General features: G+C 37.2%; 1 protein-coding gene across 1 annotated transcript in view; it reads right to left on the bottom strand.

Moving 5' to 3' along the window:
- Positions 1-24362, bottom strand: part of WDR44 (WD repeat domain 44) — an 80927-nt gene that overhangs the window by 23641 nt on the left and 32924 nt on the right. Inside the window, exons 4-12 of the mRNA XM_060138142.1 lie at positions 22677-23307; positions 22056-22186; positions 20328-20423; positions 18846-18982; positions 17642-17725; positions 12635-12741; positions 11725-11876; positions 8814-8952; positions 7486-7550 (exon numbers count right to left, since the gene is read on the bottom strand). Coding sequence (XP_059994125.1) covers positions 7486-7550; positions 8814-8952; positions 11725-11876; positions 12635-12741; positions 17642-17725; positions 18846-18982; positions 20328-20423; positions 22056-22186; positions 22677-23307 — 1542 coding nt within the window. The remainder of the gene's footprint in view (positions 1-7485; positions 7551-8813; positions 8953-11724; positions 11877-12634; positions 12742-17641; positions 17726-18845; positions 18983-20327; positions 20424-22055; positions 22187-22676; positions 23308-24362) is intronic.

The raw sequence follows: 24362 nt of genomic DNA on the forward strand, positions 1-24362 counted from the left end.
CTCAGAGCAAAAGCCAAAGTCCTTGCAGTGTCCTACACCTTATGACTGGCCCATCTACACCTCCGTGACTTCATTTTCTTTTTTTTTGTTTTCGTGACTTCATTTTCTACTACTCATCTCCTTGCTCACTGGCTCCAGCTACCCGGGCCTCAGTGCTATTTCCTGAACATACCAGGACTCCTGCCTTATCACAGTTTCACTTGCCTCCACTTGGAATGTTCTTCTCCTCCAGATAGCCAGATGATCCCTCTCTCACCTCCTTCAGATTCTCCTCAAATGACTTCTCAGTGAAGCTTTGCTTGTCCACCATATTTACCTCCTGTCACCCCACCTTATCTGCTTTATTTTTCTCCACGAAATTTATCACCTTCTAATATATTACAAAATTTACTTGTTTTGTTTCTCTGTTTCCCACCACTAGAATAAGCTTCATAACAATAGATTTTTTTGTTTCTTCTGTTCACTACTATATCCCCAACTCTTAGAACAATGATAAATACACAGTAGACACTCAATAAATATTTGTGGACTAAATGAAGACGTAGTGCCAGACCTTCAGATGCCAACTAGCGGAGCATAATGGTTAAGAGCATAAGCTCTAAAGACAGATCAGAGCTGGGTTCTAATTCTCTTGCTGTATCTACCAACTGTGTGAAACTGGTGTTACTCAATATCTCTAAGCATTTTCTTCATCTGTAAAATAGGGTTCTTAATAGTACTTCACAGCACTACCAGGGCTGTTGTGAGGTGAAGTAAGACATAAAATGTACTTAGCAAAGTACATGGCACATAGTAAGGGCTCATAAAATGTTAGCTGTTGTTACATAAATTGATATAGTATACAGTAAGTGCTTTTAACAGAACTATGGGCAAAGTACCATGGGAACAGTGAGGGAGCACATGAGTAAATTACTAGGTGAAGCAAGGAATGCTTCAGTGAGGGGACGAGTCTTAAATGAATTTGCCAGGCAAAGGGGAACTGCATATGTATTGTTAAGTACAGGGAATCAACAAAGGGTCTGACATTTTTGTTGGGGCATTAACAACCAAGTGGCTCAGAACATAAGGTCTGAGAGAGGGAAGGGTGGGAAATAACAATGAGAGCTGAGGTCAGGCTGATCTCTGAAAGACTGGGTCATCTAAGGAATTTAGACTTAATTCTATAGGAAAAAAGAGAGTCAAAGGAGTGCTTAAAACAGGAGAGTAACATGATGAGATTTGTTTTACAGGAAAGTAATTCTGCTGGCATAATTTTATCCATAATTCTGTGGATAAAAGACTGGAATCTGGGAGAACAGCTATAGTGGTCCAGGTAAGAGATAAAGGCCTGGATTGTAACAGTGGAAATGAAAGAAATGGCCAGATTCCAAAGACATTTCTGAGATCAAGCGGGCAGGATCTGGTAAATGAGCAGACACTGAAGGGAGAGGAGAGTGAAAAGTGATCACAGTTTCTAACTCAGGAGATGGTATGGATGTTAAATAATGAACTGATATCAAGTATGCATACCATCAAAGGAGTGGTTTTCTCAGGAAAATGATACTTAATTCTGTTTTGGGCATATATTATCGGGTTGGCCAGAAGGTTCGTTTGTTTTCTTCCATAAGATGGCTCTAGTAGCACTTAGTTGTCTTTAACTTCATTTGAAACAATTTTATTAGATTGTATGTACAGCTGTCATATCAGCGTGCATTTAAAAAAAGACTTATCAAAATTGGTGAATTTTTGTGTAGCCATTTTAATATTGAAGATGGAAGAAAAAAAGCAACGTTTTTGGCATATTATGTTTTATTATTTCAAGAAAGGTAAAAACACAACCGAAATGCAAAAAAGTATTTGTGCAGTGTATGGAGAAGGTGCTGTGACTGATCGAGTGTGTCAAGAGTGGTTTGCGAAGTTTTGTGCTAGAGATTTCTCGCTGGTCGATGCTCCAAGGTTGGCTAGACCAGTTGAAGTTGATAGTGATCAAATTGAGACATTTATTAAGAAAAATCAACGTTATACCATGCGGGAGATAGCTGACATACTCAAAATATCCAAATCAAGCGCTGAAAATCATTTGCACCAGTTTGATTATGTTCATCGCTTTGATGTTTGGGTTCCACGTAAGTTAAGTGGAAAAAAAACTTCTTGACAGTATTTCTGCATGCAATTCTCTACTTAAACGTAATGAAAACATTCTGTTTTTAAAACAAATTGTGACAGGAAATGAAAAGCGGATACTGTACAATAATGTGGAATGGAAGAGATCATGGGGCAAGTGAAACGAACCACCACCAACCACACCAAAGGGCGGTCTTCATCCAAAGAAGGTGATGTTGTGTATATGGTGGGATTGGAAGGGAGTCCTCTATTATGAGCTCCTTCTGGAAAACCAAACGATTAATTCCAACAAGTACTGCTCCCAATTAGACCAACTGAAAGCAACACTCGACGAAAAGCGTCCAGAATTAGTCAACAGAAAATACATAATCTTCCATCAGGATAACGCAAGATTGTGTGTTTCTTTGATGACCAGGCAAAAACTGTTACGGCTTGGCTGGGAAGTTCTGATTCATCCACCATATTCACCAGACATTGTACCTTTGGATTTCCTTTTATTTAGGTCTTTACAAAATTCTGTTAAAGGAAAAAATTTCAATTCCCTGGAAGACTGTAAAAGGCACCTGGAACAGTTCTTTGCGCAAAAAGATAAAAAGTTTTGGGAAGACGGAATTATGAAGTTGCCTGGAAAATGGCAGAAGGTAGTGGAACAAAAGGGTGAATACGTTGTTCAATAAAGTCCTTGGTGAAAATGAAAAATGTGCCTTTTATTTTTACTTAAAAACTGAAGGCACTTTTTGGCCAATGCAATATCATTGTTGATGTCTGTCTTCTCCCATGCATTGCTCGTTGGTATGAATTATCCACTGCATCTTTATATTTTCAGTGCCTAACACACTGTCGACGTTTAAAAATTGCTTGTTGATTGAACCAAATCTAAATCAGTGCATATTTTAAATAAATACTGCATATGTACAATTTCATAAAAATTCCCTCTCATTCCCTTACAGTTAAGGCCTTTCATCCATTTTAGACTCTAATGATTTTGAAGGGGATCAGAATATGTCACCCCCAAATATGCCCCTTTGCCTAAGGATTATTTTGAGCTCAATGCAACTAAGAGGAAACAGACACAAGAAAAAGTCTCTGCCCTTCCCCTTTCTACCTGAAAGCAGAGCATAAAGTGCCCTTTGTGAAGGTGTCTCCCCCTCACCTCTCCCTTACCAGGAAGGGGAGAATCAATCTTAACTGCCTAAACAGAACGTTACTAAATTACCCTTATCTTCCATTAGTTTCCCCCAGTAGATTTACCTTCCCACAATTTACCACCTCTAAAAGCCTAAACTTCTTTTTCTTTATCTTGTCACTTTTCCACAAATTTCTTGCTCTTTGTTAAAATGATATATAAGTGCCTAAGTCTAATAGCTTCTTTGGGTCTTCACTATTCCTCTAGGAAGGCCCCCATATGCATACGTAATAAACCGTTTCTCCTCTTAATCTGTCTTTTGTTAGGTTATTTCGAAGTTCCCAGCCACAGAACCTAAGAGGGTAGAGGAAATTTTTTTCCTCCCCTACAATCTACTCTCAAAAATTCTAAGCAGAAGTTAAATGCTGGAACACCCATATTGATATTCCACTAATCAAGTGCACCAAACAGATTTATCCAAGAAAAACATTAATTTTTAGGTAGATAGCATATTTATGACTTCTCGTGTCAAGCAGAAATGTTACAAGTCTGTAGCATAATGGAGCAAACTAAATACGCTGCTCTTCCTTACATTTACTGAGCTACTTTCGGAAATCAATAGAAACAGAGAGCATAAGAGCCAGAATTCTAGGCTTGGCATGACCAACGAGTAGGTGAGTGATCTTGGGTGTGTCACTTTGTATGCCCAACTGTACAATAGGTACTTTTATGTATTCTATTTTACATGGATGCTAAGAAGGCAAGAGTAAAAATGTATCAAAAGAGATATATATAAGATATCACTATCATGAGAAAAAAGAAAAAAAGAACACACATATCAGGGAAATAAACTCCACTGTGCTTACTGTGCCTCACTGCAGCGAGTACCAGGTTAAAGACAAAGGCATATGAAACAGAGGCTTCTTTTAACTGTCCCCATATAGAATGACAGAAGTGAAAGGAACCCCAAAGTATCTTTTCCTGAAAACAATAGATATAAATGATACTCAACTACTCCAGAAAAAAGGCTCAGTACTCCAGGGGCTCAGTACTTTTTGGGTCAAAGAACTACTACGCTCATTTTTTTTTTTTTTTGGCCACACCAAGAGGCATGTGGGATCTTAGTTGCCCGACCAGGGATAGAACTCATGCCCCTTGCATTGGAAGCGCGGAGTCCCAACCCACCGGACCTCCAGGGAAGTCCCTATGCTCCTCATTTAAAAGGTCTTCTATTCAAACAAGATTGGGAGTTACTTAGGGTTTTTTTTTGGGGGGGGGCGGGGATGGAAGTAGTTAAGAATCTGTAAGTAGGATTGTTAAAATAAGCATAATATAAGATAGTACAAATAGTCTCTGTTTTTAATAGTAATCAAGGCCTGGAAACTTTATGGTAAATTAAACTAATAAAAGCAAATCCTTTTCCCCTAAAGCAAAGTGGTTAAAATTTTCACTGCTACATTAGTCAGTGAAGGCTTTATGGAGGAAGTGGGCCTTCAAGAATGGGCAAGTTTTAAGTAGAAAAAAGGGAGACCGCAGGCATCCAGATAAGGGGAATAGGAATGAATGAAAGGCACAGAAGCAGGAATTCAACACTGATTTAGGTCTACCACAGTCAGGCATGGGGTTAGGTTCCAAGGATACTAAGATCTGTGAAGTACAGTTCTTTGCCTTAAATCAGCCCTGAGCCTAGCCAGAGGGACAAACTGCCAAGGAAGGCATGGTAAATAATATCAATGTCAAAGTACATATGATGTACTACTGTCAGAACCCAAGTGAGGAACAATTTTGTCTGCTTGATTCAGGGAAAATAATAAGAGAAGATAAGATATTTGAGCTGAATCTTGAAGGATGAGTAGGGCTTTGCCCTGTAAGAAAAGGGGACAGGGAGGGAATTCCTGGCAAAGCAAACAACATGAACAAAGACATGAAAGTGAAAGAGTGTTTAGGATACAGACCTATATCTGGCATGGCAAGTAGGATGCACAGGTACTAGGGAATTAGAACTGAGTTAAAAAGGTAAGATGAGGTAATATCAGGAAGAGTGGTGACAAGGAGCCACCAGAAGACTTTAAATCACAAAATGGCACAGGTCTGTATTTTGACAAAAAAAAAAAAAAAAAAAAAAAGGGAATCTCCTGGAGGTCCAGTGGTTAGGACTCCATGCTTTCACTGCAGGGGGCACAGGTTTGATCCCGCAAGCCACGTGGTGTGGCCAAAAAAGAAAAGCTGGTGGCAGTAGAGACCAGCGACAGAAAAACCAACTAGGAGGCTACAGCAAGCATTTAAATGAGCGTCAAGGACCTAGACGAGGTGAGTAATGAGGGGTCAGATTCCATGGGCATTTGTAGGAGGAGGTGGAGCGGATAGAATTTTTAACTCATTTGGTATGTGGGTAAGGACGAAAAAGTAATGAGTGTTTCTGAGTTAAAAAGGTAACTTATGGATGTTGATACCATTAAAGAAGGCTCAAAACAGGAGAAGCAGGGTTGTGGGTAGATAATAATAAAACTATTTCCGTGAATGACCATTAATATCTAGCCGGTTGCTCAAGCTGGACACCTGGGAATCATCCTAGGCTACTCACTTACTACCCAGGTAGTCCAGTCATCAAGTCCTTCTTTTATATTTCTCAAATTCAGCTCCTCTTTATGGTTTCTAGACTCACTGCTTTCATAATCTACCATAATCGAAGTACCCATTTCTCTCTGGGGTTGAGAGCCTCTTAAGTGGTCTCCCTGTCTCTAGCCAGGAGCCCCCCATCCAATCTATCTTTTACACTGCTACGAGAATGCTCATTCCAAAACAAAAATCTGAACATTTTAATTCAGCTTCTGACCCAAACCCCTCAAAGCCCATCTTCCCCTAGTACCTTGAGGATAAAGTTCGTATGTTTTGGTTTAATAGAAAAAGCCACTGAAAATACCAATCCTGCCTACCTTTCCTACAACTCTCACACATGCACCCTTTGCTCCAGCCAGGTAGTACCTTTAACATGCCATGTCGTCTCAGCCTCCATGCCTTTGCACTTGCTATTTGCTCTGATACGCCCCTTCCTTCCCTCACATAGTTGATTCCTCGTTCAAAGCCTCCAGGGAGCTTTTCCTGACACACTAATTCATAAGGCTAACTTGTATACTTGTGTAGTATCTTCTATAGAGTATTACCATCCAATACTATAATTGCAGATATATCTATTTCACTAGTTAGCAAGGTCCCTGAGGCCAGAAAATAAGTCTCATTTGAGTTTGCAGAATCTAGCAGTGTCTGGCACATGTAACAGGCACTCAGAAAACATTTGTTGAGGGAGTTTAGTTTCACACCTATTAATTGATGTGCTTAAAGAACGTGTAGGTGGAGAGAGCCTATACATATTATTATGTGAAAAGGGCAGCATGCACAATAAGATTTCACTGTTGTTTAAAAAACATAAAGCTATTGAAAGGAAACAAGAATTATGGAGCTAAAGCCAGTTCAGGATTGGAGGTAGCGAGTGAATATGTCAACTGAGAATAGCCAAAGGACAAAACCCAGAAAAACAGCAACATTTTAGGGGGTGGAAGAGGAAGAGACAGCAGGGATATAGGAAGAGAACAAGGAAAAACAGAACCATGGAAAGCTGAGAGGAGTATGTTTAGAGTAAGGAAAAATTAGTGTCAAATACTATAGAGCCAATGAAATCCCAGGAAAATACTGTTGAGCAGATGGACATTTTAGGTTCTGTTTGTTTACATCACCCTTGCCTTGCTGAATACACAAGGAGCACAGGGACAGCTTAGAGTAATATTTTGCATTCCGCTTCTTAGGTTAAAACTAGTTATATTTAACCTTCCAGCTCTGAAACCAAATGAAAATCATTAAGATATTTTAAACACCTGACACTGGGATAAAACATTTATTAAACCAAGAAGATGGAAAAATGAAAATATTTCAATATCTTTTTTCTTTCCTTAATTATCTTTAATTCAGGTGTCCGTTACTATTATTATTTTTAAAATATCTAACATGGATTTGAGGGGAGGGAATTTTTTTATTTAAGTTTACATTAGTATAGTAGCTTGAGTAATATTAGTTACTGTCTGACAATCTTTAAACATCACAATTTTTCATTTAACAATTCTAATAGAAAAAACTCTCAGTTCTAATGCATCTCAATTTTAAATGCTTTCATATACCTGTAATATCTGATAAACAATAAGGTACTTTATGGTAAAAAATCATAGTATGTAACAATAGTAACCATAAAATAATAAACATACCCCTGTATCTGTATCAGATTTTGATGAATTTAGACTTTCCTGAGAAGGTGATGGGGACACACGTCCTAAAACAACATAATAATTGTAAAAAGGCACGTATATATACAAGTGTACACACACACACACATCAATCAGAAATAATAATACAGTAACACCTATTTAAAAGTCATAGAATACATCATTCTGGAAAAATACATTTTTCTAAACAAGCGAAGTGTTAACTCTTATGCACCAAAATATTTGTTTTTATCATTTTTATATAAAATATTTATAAAATGGCTTAACCACTTCCCCAATTTAAAAAAATACTGTTAAGTCCTCATTATTCATCGTGAAGACATTCTTGCCAATCGTAACAGCTAGGAAGATGAATACAGGGGCAGGAAGGGTCTGGGCTGGGGTAAGTCTCAATGGCCACTGAAAATAGTCTTTCTGCTCCAGGCAGGTCAATAAATGTATAATAAACATAGTTTTACTTTCTGTCAACTCATCATCATCTTGAATTATGTATTATAACATATTGCAAACAACCCCATGGGGCTACTAAAGTATATGGGCCTCGCTGGCCAGTTTAGTGGCCCTCCCTAGATTTCTATGTTCCTCAAACTGCTGCTTCAACTACAGTCTATACTCCTGCCCATACTACCTCTATTCTCCTTTCTCTCATCCCTTAACTTCTGTGTTCAGCCTTGGATGATTGGGTGGTGAGGGGTTTGTGGAGAAAATGTACTGCAGTTAAATAATGACAATAATTACAAGAAAAGAATCCCATATACTTAAAGCTCCTATTTACATCAATTTTACACACTTTGCTGATAACACAATACAGAAATATTTTACATAGTTGTAATCGTTGCGTATACACATCATGTTCTGGGGTTTCTCTTTTCCATTTAACCTAGTTTCATATACCCTTTGATGTACTGACAAATCACATTTACTTTCCATGGCTATGTTTCCTTAATCATTCTTTACTTACTGGATGTAAACATTATTCTCATTCTTTTTCTAGATTAATCAGATATTTCATTTTAACCTAAGATAGAACTGAAGGTTACCAGGGGAAACCAAATAACTTTGTTCTCGGTAGTTGATGAATTTAACTCTGCGGTACACCTAAAAAGAGATAAAGTCAAAAACTTTGTGGTAGCTTTTTTCACTGGGTTTAGATGCTTTTTGCTGTTGACTTCTGTTTTAAGTTTGTGGCTTTTATGGAAAGTAGTGCTTGCTGCAAATGATTGCCAGATAAGAGGGTATCATTATACCTAAAATGTAAAAATGCCAGATGTCTCCAGATTTTTTAAAACCCACCAATAAATGAAAAATACCTTCAGTATTGTATTTCATCCGCATATTGTTGAAATAGTCGAAAGCATTTTTTAAAGCCCATATTCTTACTACATTGTCTTGTCCAGCTGAGGCAAGTAATCTGCCACAGTGAGAAAATTTCATGGTCCAAACAGCTCCCTGTGAAAACAAAGGAAGGTTCAAAGTTATTACTTTAGAAGTTGAGACATTGTTTTTAAGCCAAAGAAAAAAATTATGCCAAATTACACATACAGTAAATCCCCTACATATGAACAACTTCCATTCCGAGAGTGCGTTTGTAAAACGTCAGCCTAGGTACCCAACTAACACAATCAACCATACAGTACTGTACTGTAATAGGTTTATAATACTTTTCACACAAATAATACATAAATAACAAACACAAAAAATAAAGAAAACATTTAAAATCTTACAGTACAGTACACCTTGAAAAGCATAGTACAGTACCAGCTACATCACCGCTGCTTTTACGCCTGTTTCCAGACATCATGGGCTTGAAATAAAGATACTGTACTACTGTACTCTATACAGTACTGGAAAGTACACAAAAACACAACCACTTGTAGAGGATGCACACACGTGACAATGTACACCAGACACGTGAACTAACTTACGTGACTAGACATGTGAACGCACGTTCGCGTCTTTGAAAGTTCACAACAAGGGTCGTATGTAAGGGGACTTACTATACACTAAGATAATGCTCACATAACTAACACCACTTAAGGCCAATAGTCCAATGATGCTATAATACCACAAAAAGGGACTTTTAGAAGAGAGGGAAAAGATAGTTGCAGTTTGCATAATCTAAACTAACAACTTCAGGCTTCCCTGGTGGCACAATGGTTAGGTATCCGCCTGCCAGCGCAAGGGACATGGGTTCAAGCCCTGGTCCGGGAGGACCCCACATGCCATGGAGCAGCTAAGCCCGTGCGCCACAACTACTGAGCCTGCGCTCTAGAGCCGATGAGCCACAACTACTGAAGCCTGTGCGCCTAGAGCCCGGGCACCGCAACAGGAGAGGCCACTGCAATGAGAAGGCTGTGCACTCAACGAAGAGTAGTCCCCGCTCGATGCAACTGGAGAGGGCACACGTGCAACAGCGAAGGCCGAACGCAGCCAAAAATAAAACAAAACAAAACAAAATTTATAAAAAAATAAAAATAAACTACTTCAAGACCCAAAACCTTGTCCACATATTAATGGAAATGGGAGATCTGAGGTGGCCAGAAACCTTCATTGCAAAAGAACAAATCCTAGTCTGGGATCTCAGTCTTCTAGCTGAACATGAGGGCGAGTGGGATAGGAGGGGGCACAGACCTCAGAATAGCAATAACAACTCCTGACCAGGGCTGAGGGAAGAATAAGGCCCAGCTTAGCAGTGACCCTCACAGCACTGGTTATTTAGAAGTGTTGGAATGGTATGGTCTCATTCTATTTTTCTCCCCAGAAAAAAGGTTTTGCAGCATATGGCTAAAATTCCCAGATAGACAGTACTAAGAACAGTGCGGAAGAGTGTGTGTGTGTGTGTGTGTGTGTGTGTGTGTGTGTGTGTGTGGCGGGGGGGGGGTAGGCATGGTAAAGAATGTGAACACTTAAATTGGAAAGGCCAAATCCTATTACAATAAATACTGTTATAACCACTGTTATAACACACATCTATGCAGGTCAAAAAGATCATCCAAGTTAAAGGTAACAGTTTATTTACTGGAATAACATTCATTTCCACAAAATTCAAGTATGTTAAGAAATTTGTCATTTGGAGCCTACTTCAATGATATTTACTTAAAACTGGAAATAATGAAAGAGAACCAATACAGTACAAGGAAATTCATCAGATTCCTTAAGGAAGTTACTATAATCAATTGAAACTTTTTTTTTTTTTTTTTTTTTGGCGGTACGCGGGCCTCTCACTGCTGTGGCCTCTCCCGTTGCGGAGCACAGGCTCCGGACGTGCAGGCTCAGCGGCCATGGCTCATGGGCCCAGCCGCTCCGCGGCATGTGGGATCTTCCTGGACCGGGGCATGAACCCGCATCCCCTGCATCGGCAGGTGGACTCTCAGCCACTGCACCACCAGGGAAGCCCTCAATTGAACCTTTTTAAAAAATTTATTTAAGTATAGTTGATTTACAATGTTGTGTTAATTTCTGCTGTACAGCACAGTGATTCAGTTATACATACTTTTTCATATTCTTTCCCATTATAGTTTATCACAGGATATTGAATATAGTTCCCTGTGCTATACAACTCAAATGTTTTATGTGTAGATTATAAGCACCAAAGTAAATTCAAATCTGGCTGCCAACTGATATGTGTAAGCCAACTTTTAGATTTAAAATCTAAATAGATAAGTAGATTCCCTGATCAAAGACCAACAGTATCACTTACCCAGTTCTGAGTTTATTACTGCCTTCCCTGCGTTCCTAGCATTTTCAGGGGGTAACTGTAATGTATTTGTGAACTTTATATCTACTTTGGTACATTTTAACTCTGATAGACGACTTGTACCTCTACCTCTCTCCTTGTTCTGTCACTTTACAAAATATATTGAGCTTTGAAATATTTGTATAAATTATTTAAAATATACCAGGGAGCATTTTAAACATTGTTCAAAGTGACAGATCACCCTTAACTGCTTTAAAGTTTGGTACCTTTCTCTGGTAAAAGAAAGTTTGCATAGCTTTCTTAATAATACAGGCCTAGAGTTTACTTATTCAATAGGTCACTTCTTGAACAATCATTCAGAGACAGACTTTGCATTACCTATTCATTAAATCATATTATTATCAATTCACTTTTCATGGCTCAGGCTAGCAAAATTACATACATAAGACATCAGCTTTATAGAAACCAAAGTATTTCTCTCAATGAAAACAGAATCAATCCTGAAAAATAAAAAGGTTGCTTACCATATGTTCACCACTAAGATCTTGTACCACTTTGATCTGATCAAAATCATAAGGTCCTTTGAAGCCATGTGCTGCTTTGAATTTAACTGGTCTTGTGTATGGCATTCCTTCATCATCACTTGATGAAGGATCATCTTGATCAGTATGAAACACTGAATAGAAAAGCAATAGAAATCATCACTAGCTAATATAGATAACCCTACTGTCGTATTTTCATATCTACTGCTTACCAAGAAAATTCATTAATTGGAAAAGCAAAATCTGTCTATTACTAAACAGCATATTGGTTAGCAGCATGGAGTCTGGTACCAGATTGCCTGGGTCCAAATCCAGCTCTGCCATTTATTATCTGTGTGACTATGGGCAAGGTATTTGACCTTTTTGTGCCTCAGTTTTCTCATCTATAAAATGGGGATAATAATGGTCCTTACCTCATAGAGTTTTTAAGAGGATTAAATGAGTTAACACAGGTGAAAGTGCTTGGAACAGTGTCTGGCACAGAATAAATACTATATATAAGTGTTTATTAAATAAAACAAATGAGCACAATTATAACAAAGGCATAGGAAGTTAAGGTGTGGAAATTCAGAAAATTTACCTAATTTTGAGAATATTTATAAACACTAAATAGCCTTACAAAACGAATTTACAACTGATTACTGAACACTCAACTCTTCCAGGTTGCTAGTCACAAAGTATGTACAAATTCATGTTTAAGATGCATAAATTCATTTTTCTTCCCACTCATAAAACTGACAGTGAGAGTAACATGATTTATTGAAATACTAAGATATTAGCTATTAAGGTTTATTACTTTCAATAAAATAGAATGCTTCTTACAAGCTACAGGCTAAATTTAAATGATTACAAATCAATTAAGTATTCAGTTGAAATGTTCTGTTTCACTTACCTTCGTCTCTAACACTTTTAACTTTATTTACAGCACGTTCGCCGTATTCCTCAGCAAGGTGCTTTGCTCTCTTTACTGATTTTCCTAGGAACTTCTTTAGTTGAGTCCTTAACAAAAATACCAAAAAAAGAAAAAAACCAAAAATCCCAACCCAAATTACTTCTTATTAACTCAACTAATTGTAAAAGTTCAACAATTCACAGATAATCTCATGAGCTGTGACTGGTAAAGTGTATCATTTTGAAATAACTCCTTTTTTATATACATAGTAGGTCTTTGAGTTCCCAAATCCCTTGTTCTATGGAATAAATATACTCAAATCAATATGGCTACAAAGGAAATATAGGCAGTTCCCCCCAATGTATAATATCATATCCTCTAGAGCACTAGTTTTCAGTGGTGGATAATAATCACTTGGTGGGAACGGAGTGGGAGGGGAGTGTTTTAAAGTGCAGATACCTGGGCGCGTGGGCTTCACTAGTTGTGGCACGTGGGCTCAGTAGTTGTGGCTCGCGGGCTCTAGAGCACAGGCTCAGTCATTGTGGCACACGGGCTTAGTTGCTCCGCGGCATGTAGGATCTTCCCAGACCAGGACTCGAACCCGTGTCCCCTGCATTGGCAGGTGGATTCTTAACCACTGTGCCACCAGGGAAGCCCTAACTTCAGTTCTTGAAATGTACCAAGCTTTTAGTCACCTCAAGGCCTTTGGATGGGTGGTTATTTCTGCCTGGAACACTTCTCCCTTGGCTAATTTCTACTCATCTTTTAGGTCTCAGAACAAACAGCTCTCTTTTAAAAAAGCCCTCCTTGACTCTTTAGAACAGATTTTCCTGTTATACACACCCATAGCACCCCATATATTCTTCTATAGTAATTACTACAAACATAGTTAGATTTATCTGTGTAATTACATGTTTAGTGTCTGCTTCTCTTATTTAACTGGAAGCTCTATGAGGGCAGAGACTACGATTGTCTTCCTAACTATTTTATCTGCAGCACCAAACTCCCATGTCTAACTGACAGAAAGACTACAATATGCTACAACTGGTATTGATATGAAGAGATGTCCATTACATAATAGGTATTTTTTTTAAAGTCAATAAACTATAGACACAGTATAACTTCACTTTTGTGAGAAAAAAAATTCTATGGTGGGGACTTCCCTGGTGGCACAGTGGTTAAGAATCCACGTGCCAATGCAGGGGACATGGATTCGATCCCTGGTCCGGAGATCCCACATGCCATGGAGCAACTAAGCCCGTGCACCACAACTACTGAGACTGCACTCTAGAGCCCACGAGCCACAACTACTGAGCCCACGTGCCACAACTAGTGAAGCCCACGCACCTAGAGCCTGTGCTCCACAACAAGAGAAGCCACCGCAATGAGAAGCCCACACATGACAAAGAAGAGTAGCCCCCGCTCGCCGCAACTAGAGAAAGCCCGCGCACAGCAATGAAGACCCAACGCAGCCAAAAATAAATAAATTTTAAAAAAATTCTATGGTGAACATACGTAAAGATTATTTCTGGGGGTGAGAGTATGAGAGGCTTTCGTTTTCTTTTTTACCCATTTCTGTATTATTTTGATAATCATAAAACACAGATGATAAACCTTTTTCTTTTGGCCACACCACGCGGCTTGTGGGATCTTAGTTCCCTAACCGGGGATCAAACCCGGGCCCTCGGCAGTGAAAGTGCAGAGTGCTAACCACTGGACCGCCAGGGAATTCCCAGGTAAATCTTTTTTTTTGAGGTATAGTTGATTTATAATATTATATTAGTTTCAGGTGTATAATGTAGTGATTCAAACTTTTTATAGATTATACTCCACCTATGGTCAATTAATGTATGACAAAGGAGGCAAGAATATACACTGGAGAAACGACAGTCTCTTCAATAAGTGGTGCTGGGAAAACTGGACAGCTACATGTAAAAGAATGAAATTAGAACATTTTCTAACACCATACACAAAAATAAACTCAAAATGGATTAAAGACCTAAATGTAAGACCAGATACTACAAAACTCTTAAAGGAAAACATAGGCAGAACACTCTGACATAAATCGCAGCAAGATCTTTTTGGATCCACCTCCTGCAGTAATGAAAATAAAAACAAAAATAAACAAATGGGACCCAATTAAACTTAAAAGCTTTTGCACAGCAAAGGAAACCATAAACAAAGAAAGCCCACAGAATGGGAGAAAATATTTGCAAACGAAGTGACAGACAAGGGATTCATTTCCAAAATATACAAAACAGCTCATGCAGCTCAATATCAAAAAAACCAAACAACCCAATCAAAAAATGGGCAGAAAATCTAAATAGACATTTCTCCAAAGAAGACATACAGATGGCCAAAAAGCACACAAAAAGATGCTCAACATCACTAATTATTAGAGAAATGCAAATCAAAACTACAATGAGGTATCACCTCACACCGGTCAGAATGGCCATCATCAGAAAGTCTACACACAATAAATGCTGGAGAGGGTGTGGAGAGAAGGGAACCCTCCTGCACTGTTGGTGGGAATGTAAATTGGTACAGTCACTATGGACAACAGTATGGAGGTTCCTTAAAAAACTAAAAGAACTACCATATGATCCAGCAATCCCACTTCTCTGGGCATATATCTGGAGAAAACCATACTTTGAAAAGATACATGCACCCCAATGTTCATACCAGCACTACTCACAATAGCCAAGACACGGAAGCAACCTAAATGTCCACTGACAGAGGAATGGATAAAGAAGATGTACATATATACAATGTAATATTACTCAGTCATAAAAAAGAATGAAATACTGCCATTTGCAGTGACATGGACGGACCTAGAGGTTATCATACTAAGTGAAGTAAGTCAGACAGGGAAAGACAAATATCACACGATATCACTTACATGTGGAATCTAAAAACAAGGATACAAATGAACTTATTTACAAAAGAGAAACATACTCACAGACTTCGAAAACGAACTTACGGTTACCAAAGGGGAAAGGTGTGGGGGGGGGGATAAATTAGGAGTTTGGGATTATCATATACACACTACTATATATAAAATAGAGAATCAACAAGGATCTACTGTATAGCACAGGGAACTCTACTCAATATTGAGTAATAACCTATATGGGAAAAGAATCTGAAAAAGAATGGATATATGTATAACTGAATCACTTTGCTGTGTACCAGTAAAACTAACATGCTATTGTAAATCAACTATACTCCAATATAAAATAAAAATCAAATTAAAGTTATTATAAAATAGTGGCTATATTCCCCATGCTGTACAATATATCCTTGTAGCTTATTTATTTTACACACAGTAGTTTGTACCTCTTAATTCCTTACCCCTATCTTGCCTCCCCACCCTTCCCTCTCCCCACTGGTAACCACTAATTTGTTCTCTATATCTGTGCTACAGAAATTAAATACAGATATAGAGATTAAAAACAGATAAACCATTTTTAAAATCACAATAAGGTCTCTGCTACCTATAACTCTGAAGTTATATTTTCTGGTTAACTACAGGTTTAGTACTACTTTAAGCAAGGAAACATATTTTAATCATTTTGGATGAGAACATTTCTAAAATACATACTTTTGTGCCTTCTTTAATGGCACTTAATGCTCGATAAGTTTCTTTCTTTATAAATAGGGTCAGTTACCATCTTTACTATTCTTTAATACATTCAAGGCTTTTCAAATGGATTGCAAGTGAGCCATAATATTGGTTCCCCTCTCAGCCTTCAAGGCAACAGGGTAGGGCCCAGAGAAACCAGAACCCTGGGCCAGTCTCTTTTGGCCATCAGCTGCCTCATCAGTTTACCCCAGGGTTCAGTGCAAATAATACCATGTTCTGTATGTCACAACATAAGAAGAAGTTGAAAGCACTGCCATGTGAAATGGTTGTGCAATGCGAGTCCTTTTTTATCATTTTCTGATTCCTCTCTTGCAATCAGAGTATTATGTGACATTCTTATGTGTTGATTTACATGTCAGTTTGCTGCTTCTATTTTGCTCTGAGATCAGATACCAGATGACCAGATTTTTAGAAATTATGTAAGAAGTAAGTATAAAGGCTTTGAATGAACCTGAGGAGCTTTTCTTTTAAAAAATAATGAGCTTTAGTGCATGGAGCAAGTGACATCTTTCCTGGATGTCTATATGTCTCCTGAACAATTCTAATTCTCCGGTTCCCGATAGTTGCCATTGCTAGAAGGCCAAGGTCCAGATAGCTGAGGTGTTATCATATACCTCCACTGTGGGCATACCTGCTCTAAAAAATCTCAATGCTTTCTTTGCTATACTTGCCACACTAGGAGAAGATCAGACTTGAGTGGAGAGCTCATTTTAGGCCTTAGACTGAATTATTGCCAATTAAGTGACTTGTGTATAATCAAGCAAAACATACATGTCCACCACTGTGCTAGATTTTTATAGGGGAAAAAGAAGAATGATGTGATCAAAATCCTTTTGCAACACATGGTCTAGTTGTTTAACATGTATTTATCTTTTTTTTTAAAATCAGAAAACAGTTTAAGATAATATAAAATATAAACAGCAAATGTAAGTTATGTAGACAATAGGTGTCATTGAAATTGAGAACAGGAAAAACTTTTCTATGTACTGGAGTAGTAAGGAAGAATCTCACGTAGTTGGGTTTAGAAAGACAAATACGATTTGGAGAGATGAGAAATGGAAAAAGCAACTTCAAGGACAATCATGTTCTTCTACCAACACTTCTGGCACCTACCATCAGAAAAATACAAGCATGATGCAAAATGTATCGATCATTTACTGTATGTCAGATGCTATAAAAATGACCAAGACAGCCTCAAGGAACTCATAATCCATTGCCCGAGGGCAGGGAGTGGTAGTGGTGGATGGACATATAAACTGGACAGAGTATAGATTTAAAATATGGCAGCTCTCATATATATATATATATATATATATATATATATAATAAAAGCCTGAAATGAAGAAAAGGGATGTAATGTAACTCACGTTTTCTGTTTTAACCTTCCACCATCAGTATCTGTTTGTTGAGACTGTAACTTCTCTTCATCATCTGACTGTGCTGCGTCATTACTACAAGAAGAAGTAGTCATTTTATAAGAAGCCATTTCCCCTACACTTCTCAAAAATCTCTATGTGTACTTAGTATACAATTAGCTAATCACTGTAAGAAAAAAATGTTAACATGCTTTATATAAGTTTAATTTAAATGATGACCCTGAGAATTTAAAGACTTGAAAGATCATAGCGTAGAATCTTTAAGCAAGGTGCAATGTACAAAATGCAAACGAATGCAATTTAGGAATTTATGAAAAACACAAACAAGGCTTTTTGCTGGGTAAAACATGCTGCACAGAAATGACACATTAACTTATAAATATCTCCCTCCTTACTTACCAGGCACATCATGTGAAAGCTTTGCTTTCACCGAAATTATTTCTTAGTTCTACATACATCTCACAGTAAAGTCAATCACCTCACTCTAAAGACACTTTCTGACCCTAAAAAGACAATACAATTATTTATAAAATTTCTGATCCTTAAAGCGAGGTTTCAGAAGACCAGGCGTTTATCCCACATGGCTTTTTAGCTTCATGTGTTCTAATATTGTCTCTAGTATAATATTGGGTTGGCTGAAAAGTTTGTTTGGGTTTTCTGTAAGATGTCATAACAAAACCCAAACAAACTTTTTGGCCAATCCAATATAAATCATTTTAAAAGAAGACAAACCAAATACTATGAGATTTAAGATATATATATATTTTCCCCCAAGTAATTGTACAATCTTGAGAACAAAGCTGGATAAAGAAAATGTCACACACACACACACACACACACACACACTCAGAGAAGAATATTATTCAGCCATAAAAAGGAAGGAAATCCAGCCATTTGTGACAACATGGATGGACCTTGGGAGCATTAAGCTAAATGAAATAAATCAGACAGAGAAAGACAAATACTTTATGATATCACTTATATGTGGAATCTTAAAAAAAAAAAGCTCATTTTAAAAAAGAGAGAGAAAAAAGTTTAAGAATACATACATTAACTAACTCTAATTTTAATTCTAACTTTAAAAAAAGAAGACTGAATGAAACCAAATTAGGGACTCTCATAGTTCATAAACAGAGAACTTTTCACCACTCTGAATGAAATACTACAAATGATAAATAATAACATTAGGCCATACCTTACATATTCCTTAGTCCTTCTCATGATGTGTAGAGTGAGAGGATTAATACCTGTTGGCAGTTTCTCTTCTGCAAGACTCAAAGGTATTTCTTCTCCAGTATCCAGATTCTTAATCATTACACTGGCTAAAATTTCCTGAAGTAAAAAGTAACACCAAGAGTACCTATAATTTAATTATCTTTTTGAATCTACAAAATCCTCAAAAATTCAAGCTAAGAACTTTCTAGATACATTCAGTACTATGTACAATAATTTTTTTTTTTTTTTGCGGTACGCGGGCCCCTCACTGTTGTGGCCCCTCCCACTTGTACAATAATTTTTTAAACATTTTTAGTGAGATACAATTTCCACACCACAAAATGCACTCATTTAAAGCGTATAATTCAATGGTTCTGAGTACATTCACGGAGTTGTGCAATTATCACCATTATCTAAGTTTAGAACATTTCTACCTCCCCCAAAAGAAAGCATAAACCCATTAGCTGTCATGCTGTATTCCCCTCTCCTCCCAGTCCTTGGCAACCACGAATCTACTTTTTTTCTCTATGGATTTGCCTATTCTGGACATTTCATATAAATTAAATCATATGGTATGTAGTCTTTTGTGATTGGCTTCTTTCACTTAGCATCATCCTGTCAAGGTTCATCCATATTGCAGCATGTATCTCTTTCCTTTTAATTGCCAAAAAATAGTCCACATGGATGGATATACTACATTTTATTAATCCATTCATCAGTGTTGGACATTTGTGTCGTTTCCACACTTTCGCTAGCATGAACACCTATGTATATTTTTTGTGTGGATGTATGTTTTCCTTTCTCTTTGATGTATACATAGGATTGGTATTGCTGGGTCATGGTAACTCGATGTTTAATATTTTGAGGAACTACCAAACCGTTTTCCAAAGTACAATAATTTTTTTAAATGTACTGTTTAAAAGAAACAAAAGTTAAGATTTTGCTTCAAAACTTCATTCTGAATAAATTGGCCAATAGATGTATACTAAATTTTAAGGTAAGAATTAAACATTGAGTCTGTATACACTGTACATAATCCAATATGTATAAAAACATATACCTATAATATCAAGTTTTTTTTAAGCCCACTTTCTATAAAACATAGGCCTTGCTTTCAATACACTTATTCCACCATATAATTATGTGAAAGGGCAAGTTTAAGTCAGAGTTCAAACTCCAGCATATTAAAAAAAAAAACTAAGACAATCTTCAATTTTCATTTTTTCCTCTACATTATGATTTTTTTGCCTAACAGCAATAAAGCTAATTTTTTTAAATCATGGTAAAATATATATAATACAAAATTTACCATTTTAACCACTTTTAATTGTATAGTTCATCAGCATCAAGTACATTTACATTGTCATGCAACCATCATCACCATTCATCTCTAGAATTTTTTCATCTTCTCATCATGACCTCTATGTTTTATGTTTTCAAGAACCAAAAAATCTAATTATACCTCATCAGTAAGCTCTCTCCCAGAGTTGGATCTAGGTCTCTGAGGGCCCATCACTTCACCTGCTATTGTCTGCCCATCAGGTGCTTTTCCATTTTCCTGAAATTATAATTTTATAAACAGAAAGTAGACTGAATCAATTTCTATAAATATTCAATTATTCATTACCACACACAGTTCTAAAGAATTGCAGAATACAGATAATGGAGCCTACTGAAAATTTAAATGGAGCACTCCATTTCAGTCTTTTATTATTCCCAGCATGCTGAAAAACATTGGGTACCAAAAGTGTTGCTGCTCATGAAATAATGTCTGAGTAGTCTTGAAAGCAAATAAATGTTCTATTTGAACCTGGCCCAAAAGCAGTTCTCTACCAGTAAAATGCCAGCACTAATATTGCCATTAATCAGAGCTATACACATGGATATCCTGAGGGTAGGGGTTGGCAAACTTTTTCTGTAGAGCCAGATAGTAAATATTTTAAGCTTTTTGCTTCATATATAGTGTCTGTCACATATTCTTTTTTTAAAAACAACCCTTTAAAAATATAAAGACCATTTTTAGCTTGGGGACCCTACAAAATCAGGCCACTGTTGACCTCTGCTCTAAGGCTCTGAAAAGACTATAGTGTCTTTTTGTGTGTGTATGTGCTTTGAATTTTATTCCAAGTTCCATTGGCCACAGAATCCTTGATTTAAAAAATTTTTTTATTTTATATTGAAGTATAGTTGATTAACAATGTTGTGTTAGTTTCAGGTGTACAGCAAAGTGATTCAGTTATACATATACATGTATCTCTTCTTTTTCAAGTTCTTTTCCCTTTGAGGTTATTACAGAATATTGAGCAGAGTTCCCTGTGCTGTACAGTAGGTCCTTGTTGATTATCTATTTTATATATAGTAGTGTGTATATGTTAATCCCAAACTCCCAATTTATCCCTCCCCCCACCTTTCCCCTTTGGTAACCATAAGTTTGTTTTCCAAGTCTGTATGTTTCTGTTTTGTAAATAAGTTCATTTGTATCATTTTTTTTAAGATTCCGACATCATATGATATTTGTCTTTCTCTGTCTGACTTACTTCACTTAGTATGATAGTATCTCCCAGTCGGCTAACCTGCCCTAACCACAGCTACCACATAAGTAACCCTCTTGAATCCCAGAATTTGACAGTGGCAGAAATTCATGTTATCAAGTCCTTTCTATTGCCTCATATATGGATACATAGCCTAGTGTATGAAGTTTTTTTTTTTCATGATTAGGAAAAGGAAATTATAAAAAATAAAAGTCCCCAATTTTGACCACTACAGGTCAGATAAATGAAGATTATAGTTGGTATTTATTAATAAATATTACATATAGCAGCATCTGTCACTTTTTGAATACCTACTACATGCCAGGTACTTGGTATACTCTAGCTCATTTCAACCTTGCAAGAAACCTTCAAGGAAGGTTTTCCCCTCATTTCATCAATGAGCCATCTCAGACTCAGATGTTAAATAGCTTGCCAGAATCAGCCAGCTACTTAAGTAGCAGAGCTAGACAAGGGATGTAAGGTAGCCAGGTTTTGGGGACAAGGAAATATTTGGCCTGGAGAAGAAAGAAGGTTCAACAATCAACAAACCAAAACCAAAACCAAAACCAAAAGCAAAACCAAAACCAAAACAATCAACAAACCAGCCAGTTGCAGAAAGTTGAGAAAGCCTGTATCAAATATAACACAAATTCACCAACCTGGGCAGTAACTATTTTATCTCCACTGGTAGCACTTGCCAAATCAAGAGAAGGCTGAGAATCTTTGACTGTACTCTCTGAAGCCATGTTTGTAGTTAGGAGAGTATCAGATGTAATATTCTCTTTGGGAACTGCAATAATAACAACAACAACAACAACAACTAATATTTATATAAGACCTTATACATAGCTTGAAAAGTGCTTTAACCTTTATCTGGCTGATGCTTAGAACAATCCTCTGAGAAAAGTGGTTTTATTACTCTCGTTTTATATATGGGAAAACCAGGGTTCAAATATGTTAAATTCCTCAAGGCTACACAACTTACACATGAAGAGAACTAGGACTTGAATTCAAATCTGAAGTCTCCAAATTCTACGCTCTTTTCACTATGCCACACTGGCTCTCCAATGGTAACAGATTTGAAAGTCTCCTGAAATGTTTAATTACAGTAATGTAACAACACCAATGTAAACATTTTGATTTTCTATTACTAAAATAAGTTTTATAACTTGGTCATCAATGTTGTTATATACAGCATAAAGTGAAAAAAAAATCAGAAAGTTCAAGTTTCAACTCCAAGAACTCCCCGCAAAAATAGCTATTTCTCAATTAATACTTGCCATCTAGATCAGGTGCCTTAAGAGCCTCAAACTCCAATTCGCTTTTCTTTTTTCTTGGTGGTGGAGCAGGTCGAGATGGCGGTGGGGGTCTAGGAGGCGGGAAATTAGTTGGAGGAGGTGGGCGTGCTGGAACAGGCTTCTTTGTACTAGCTACTATATCAGGTTCTGGAGTAAGCTGTCTTGGTGGTTTGGCAGGAGCAACTTCTTCCACAACAGCAAAATCTTTAGTAGATAAGGAGTGTGAGGATGCAGGTTCTAGAACATCACTTTCTTTGACTTCCACTGCTTCCTTGTTCAACACTTCTGTTTCAGTTTCAGGCACATTAAGCTGTTGTTCAGTTGAACTTATTTCAGTTAACTTAGTGGTTTCATCTACTGGCTTGTCATATGTGTCATCAGAAGGAAAACATTTTTTTGATTCTAATTCAGTTTCTTCAGATACATCCTGACTCTCTGCCTTTTGGGAATCTTCCTGCAGTACTTGATCTACGGCTAACAATCCAGGTATATCTGTTCCAGCCATGATAGGACTGGCAGTAGCCTGATCAGACTGTCCTTTTCCTTTGGAATCCAAAGAGTCATCTTCCAGCTGTAGTACTTTCTGACTCTCTTCAATAATACTTTCAATAATCTGATGAAAGGTTAAAAAGCAGTTGGAAAAAAACAGTGAAGCTATTTACAAGAACAAAATAACAGCTAATCATTTATATAGTACTTACTATGTGCCAGGCAATGTTCTTAACACTTTACGTATTTTAATCTTTACAACAACCTTGTAAGATAGCACTCTTACTATCATCATTATACAAATGAGGGAACTAAGGCACAGAGGGACCAAGTGATTTGTCCAACGTCACAAAGCTAGTAAGTGATGAAGCTGGCATAAACGTAGGGAGTTTGGTTCCAGACACTGTACTCTTAACCATTATATAGGGAATCTGTGTTAGTACGTGTAATCACAAAAATTCAATCAACCCTGTAAAAGAAAGTTTAAACCTAAATTTACATTCAGATGCTTCATGTCATAGTTCATTTACATATTTATGCCAAGTTACTTGCCTGCTGGTTTGAGCCTAGTTAACAAAACTATGAGAATCAAAACCACCTTGTACAAGATTTCAAGTTGTTCAGCTCTGAACTCAAGCCTGACATGGAAAGCCAGCAGATGCAGGGAGATTAATGTTCTTAAACAGGCTACATCTAATCCCCTGTTCTGCAGAGAGATGGCAGGACCGTGAAAAGAGTTCAAATACCCACCTCATCTTGCCTTTTTTCCCTTTTATTTCTTATCTACAGTTGAAAACTACAGGCAGGCTTTCTGCGTCTCCTGCCAACATTTAGAAGAAAATATATTTTCTACCCGTCCTGTCATTATTAACACAATAAATCTCCCAGCCCACTCACTTATCTTTCCACCACGGAGACATGGATGACTTCTGCTTTCTCAATTCTTTGGCTCCAGAAAGTTAACAGAATGTGTTATGGAACTATCTTGATGTGGTTTACTACAAATTCATGCCAAGTTGAACTGGATATTAAGCCGTTCAATAATATTCATCCCTGATTTCCCAGCATATTCTACATATTAATTTTTCTCAATCTTCAAATTTTTATCCTAGACCTACCTTACTTTTACCAGAGAAATATTAACTAGAGTCCACCTAATTTGTCAATTAGGTAGTTTCT

Source organism: Lagenorhynchus albirostris, chromosome X, assembly GCF_949774975.1.
Source record: "Lagenorhynchus albirostris chromosome X, mLagAlb1.1, whole genome shotgun sequence".
Taxonomy (NCBI): domain Eukaryota; kingdom Metazoa; phylum Chordata; class Mammalia; order Artiodactyla; family Delphinidae; genus Lagenorhynchus; species Lagenorhynchus albirostris.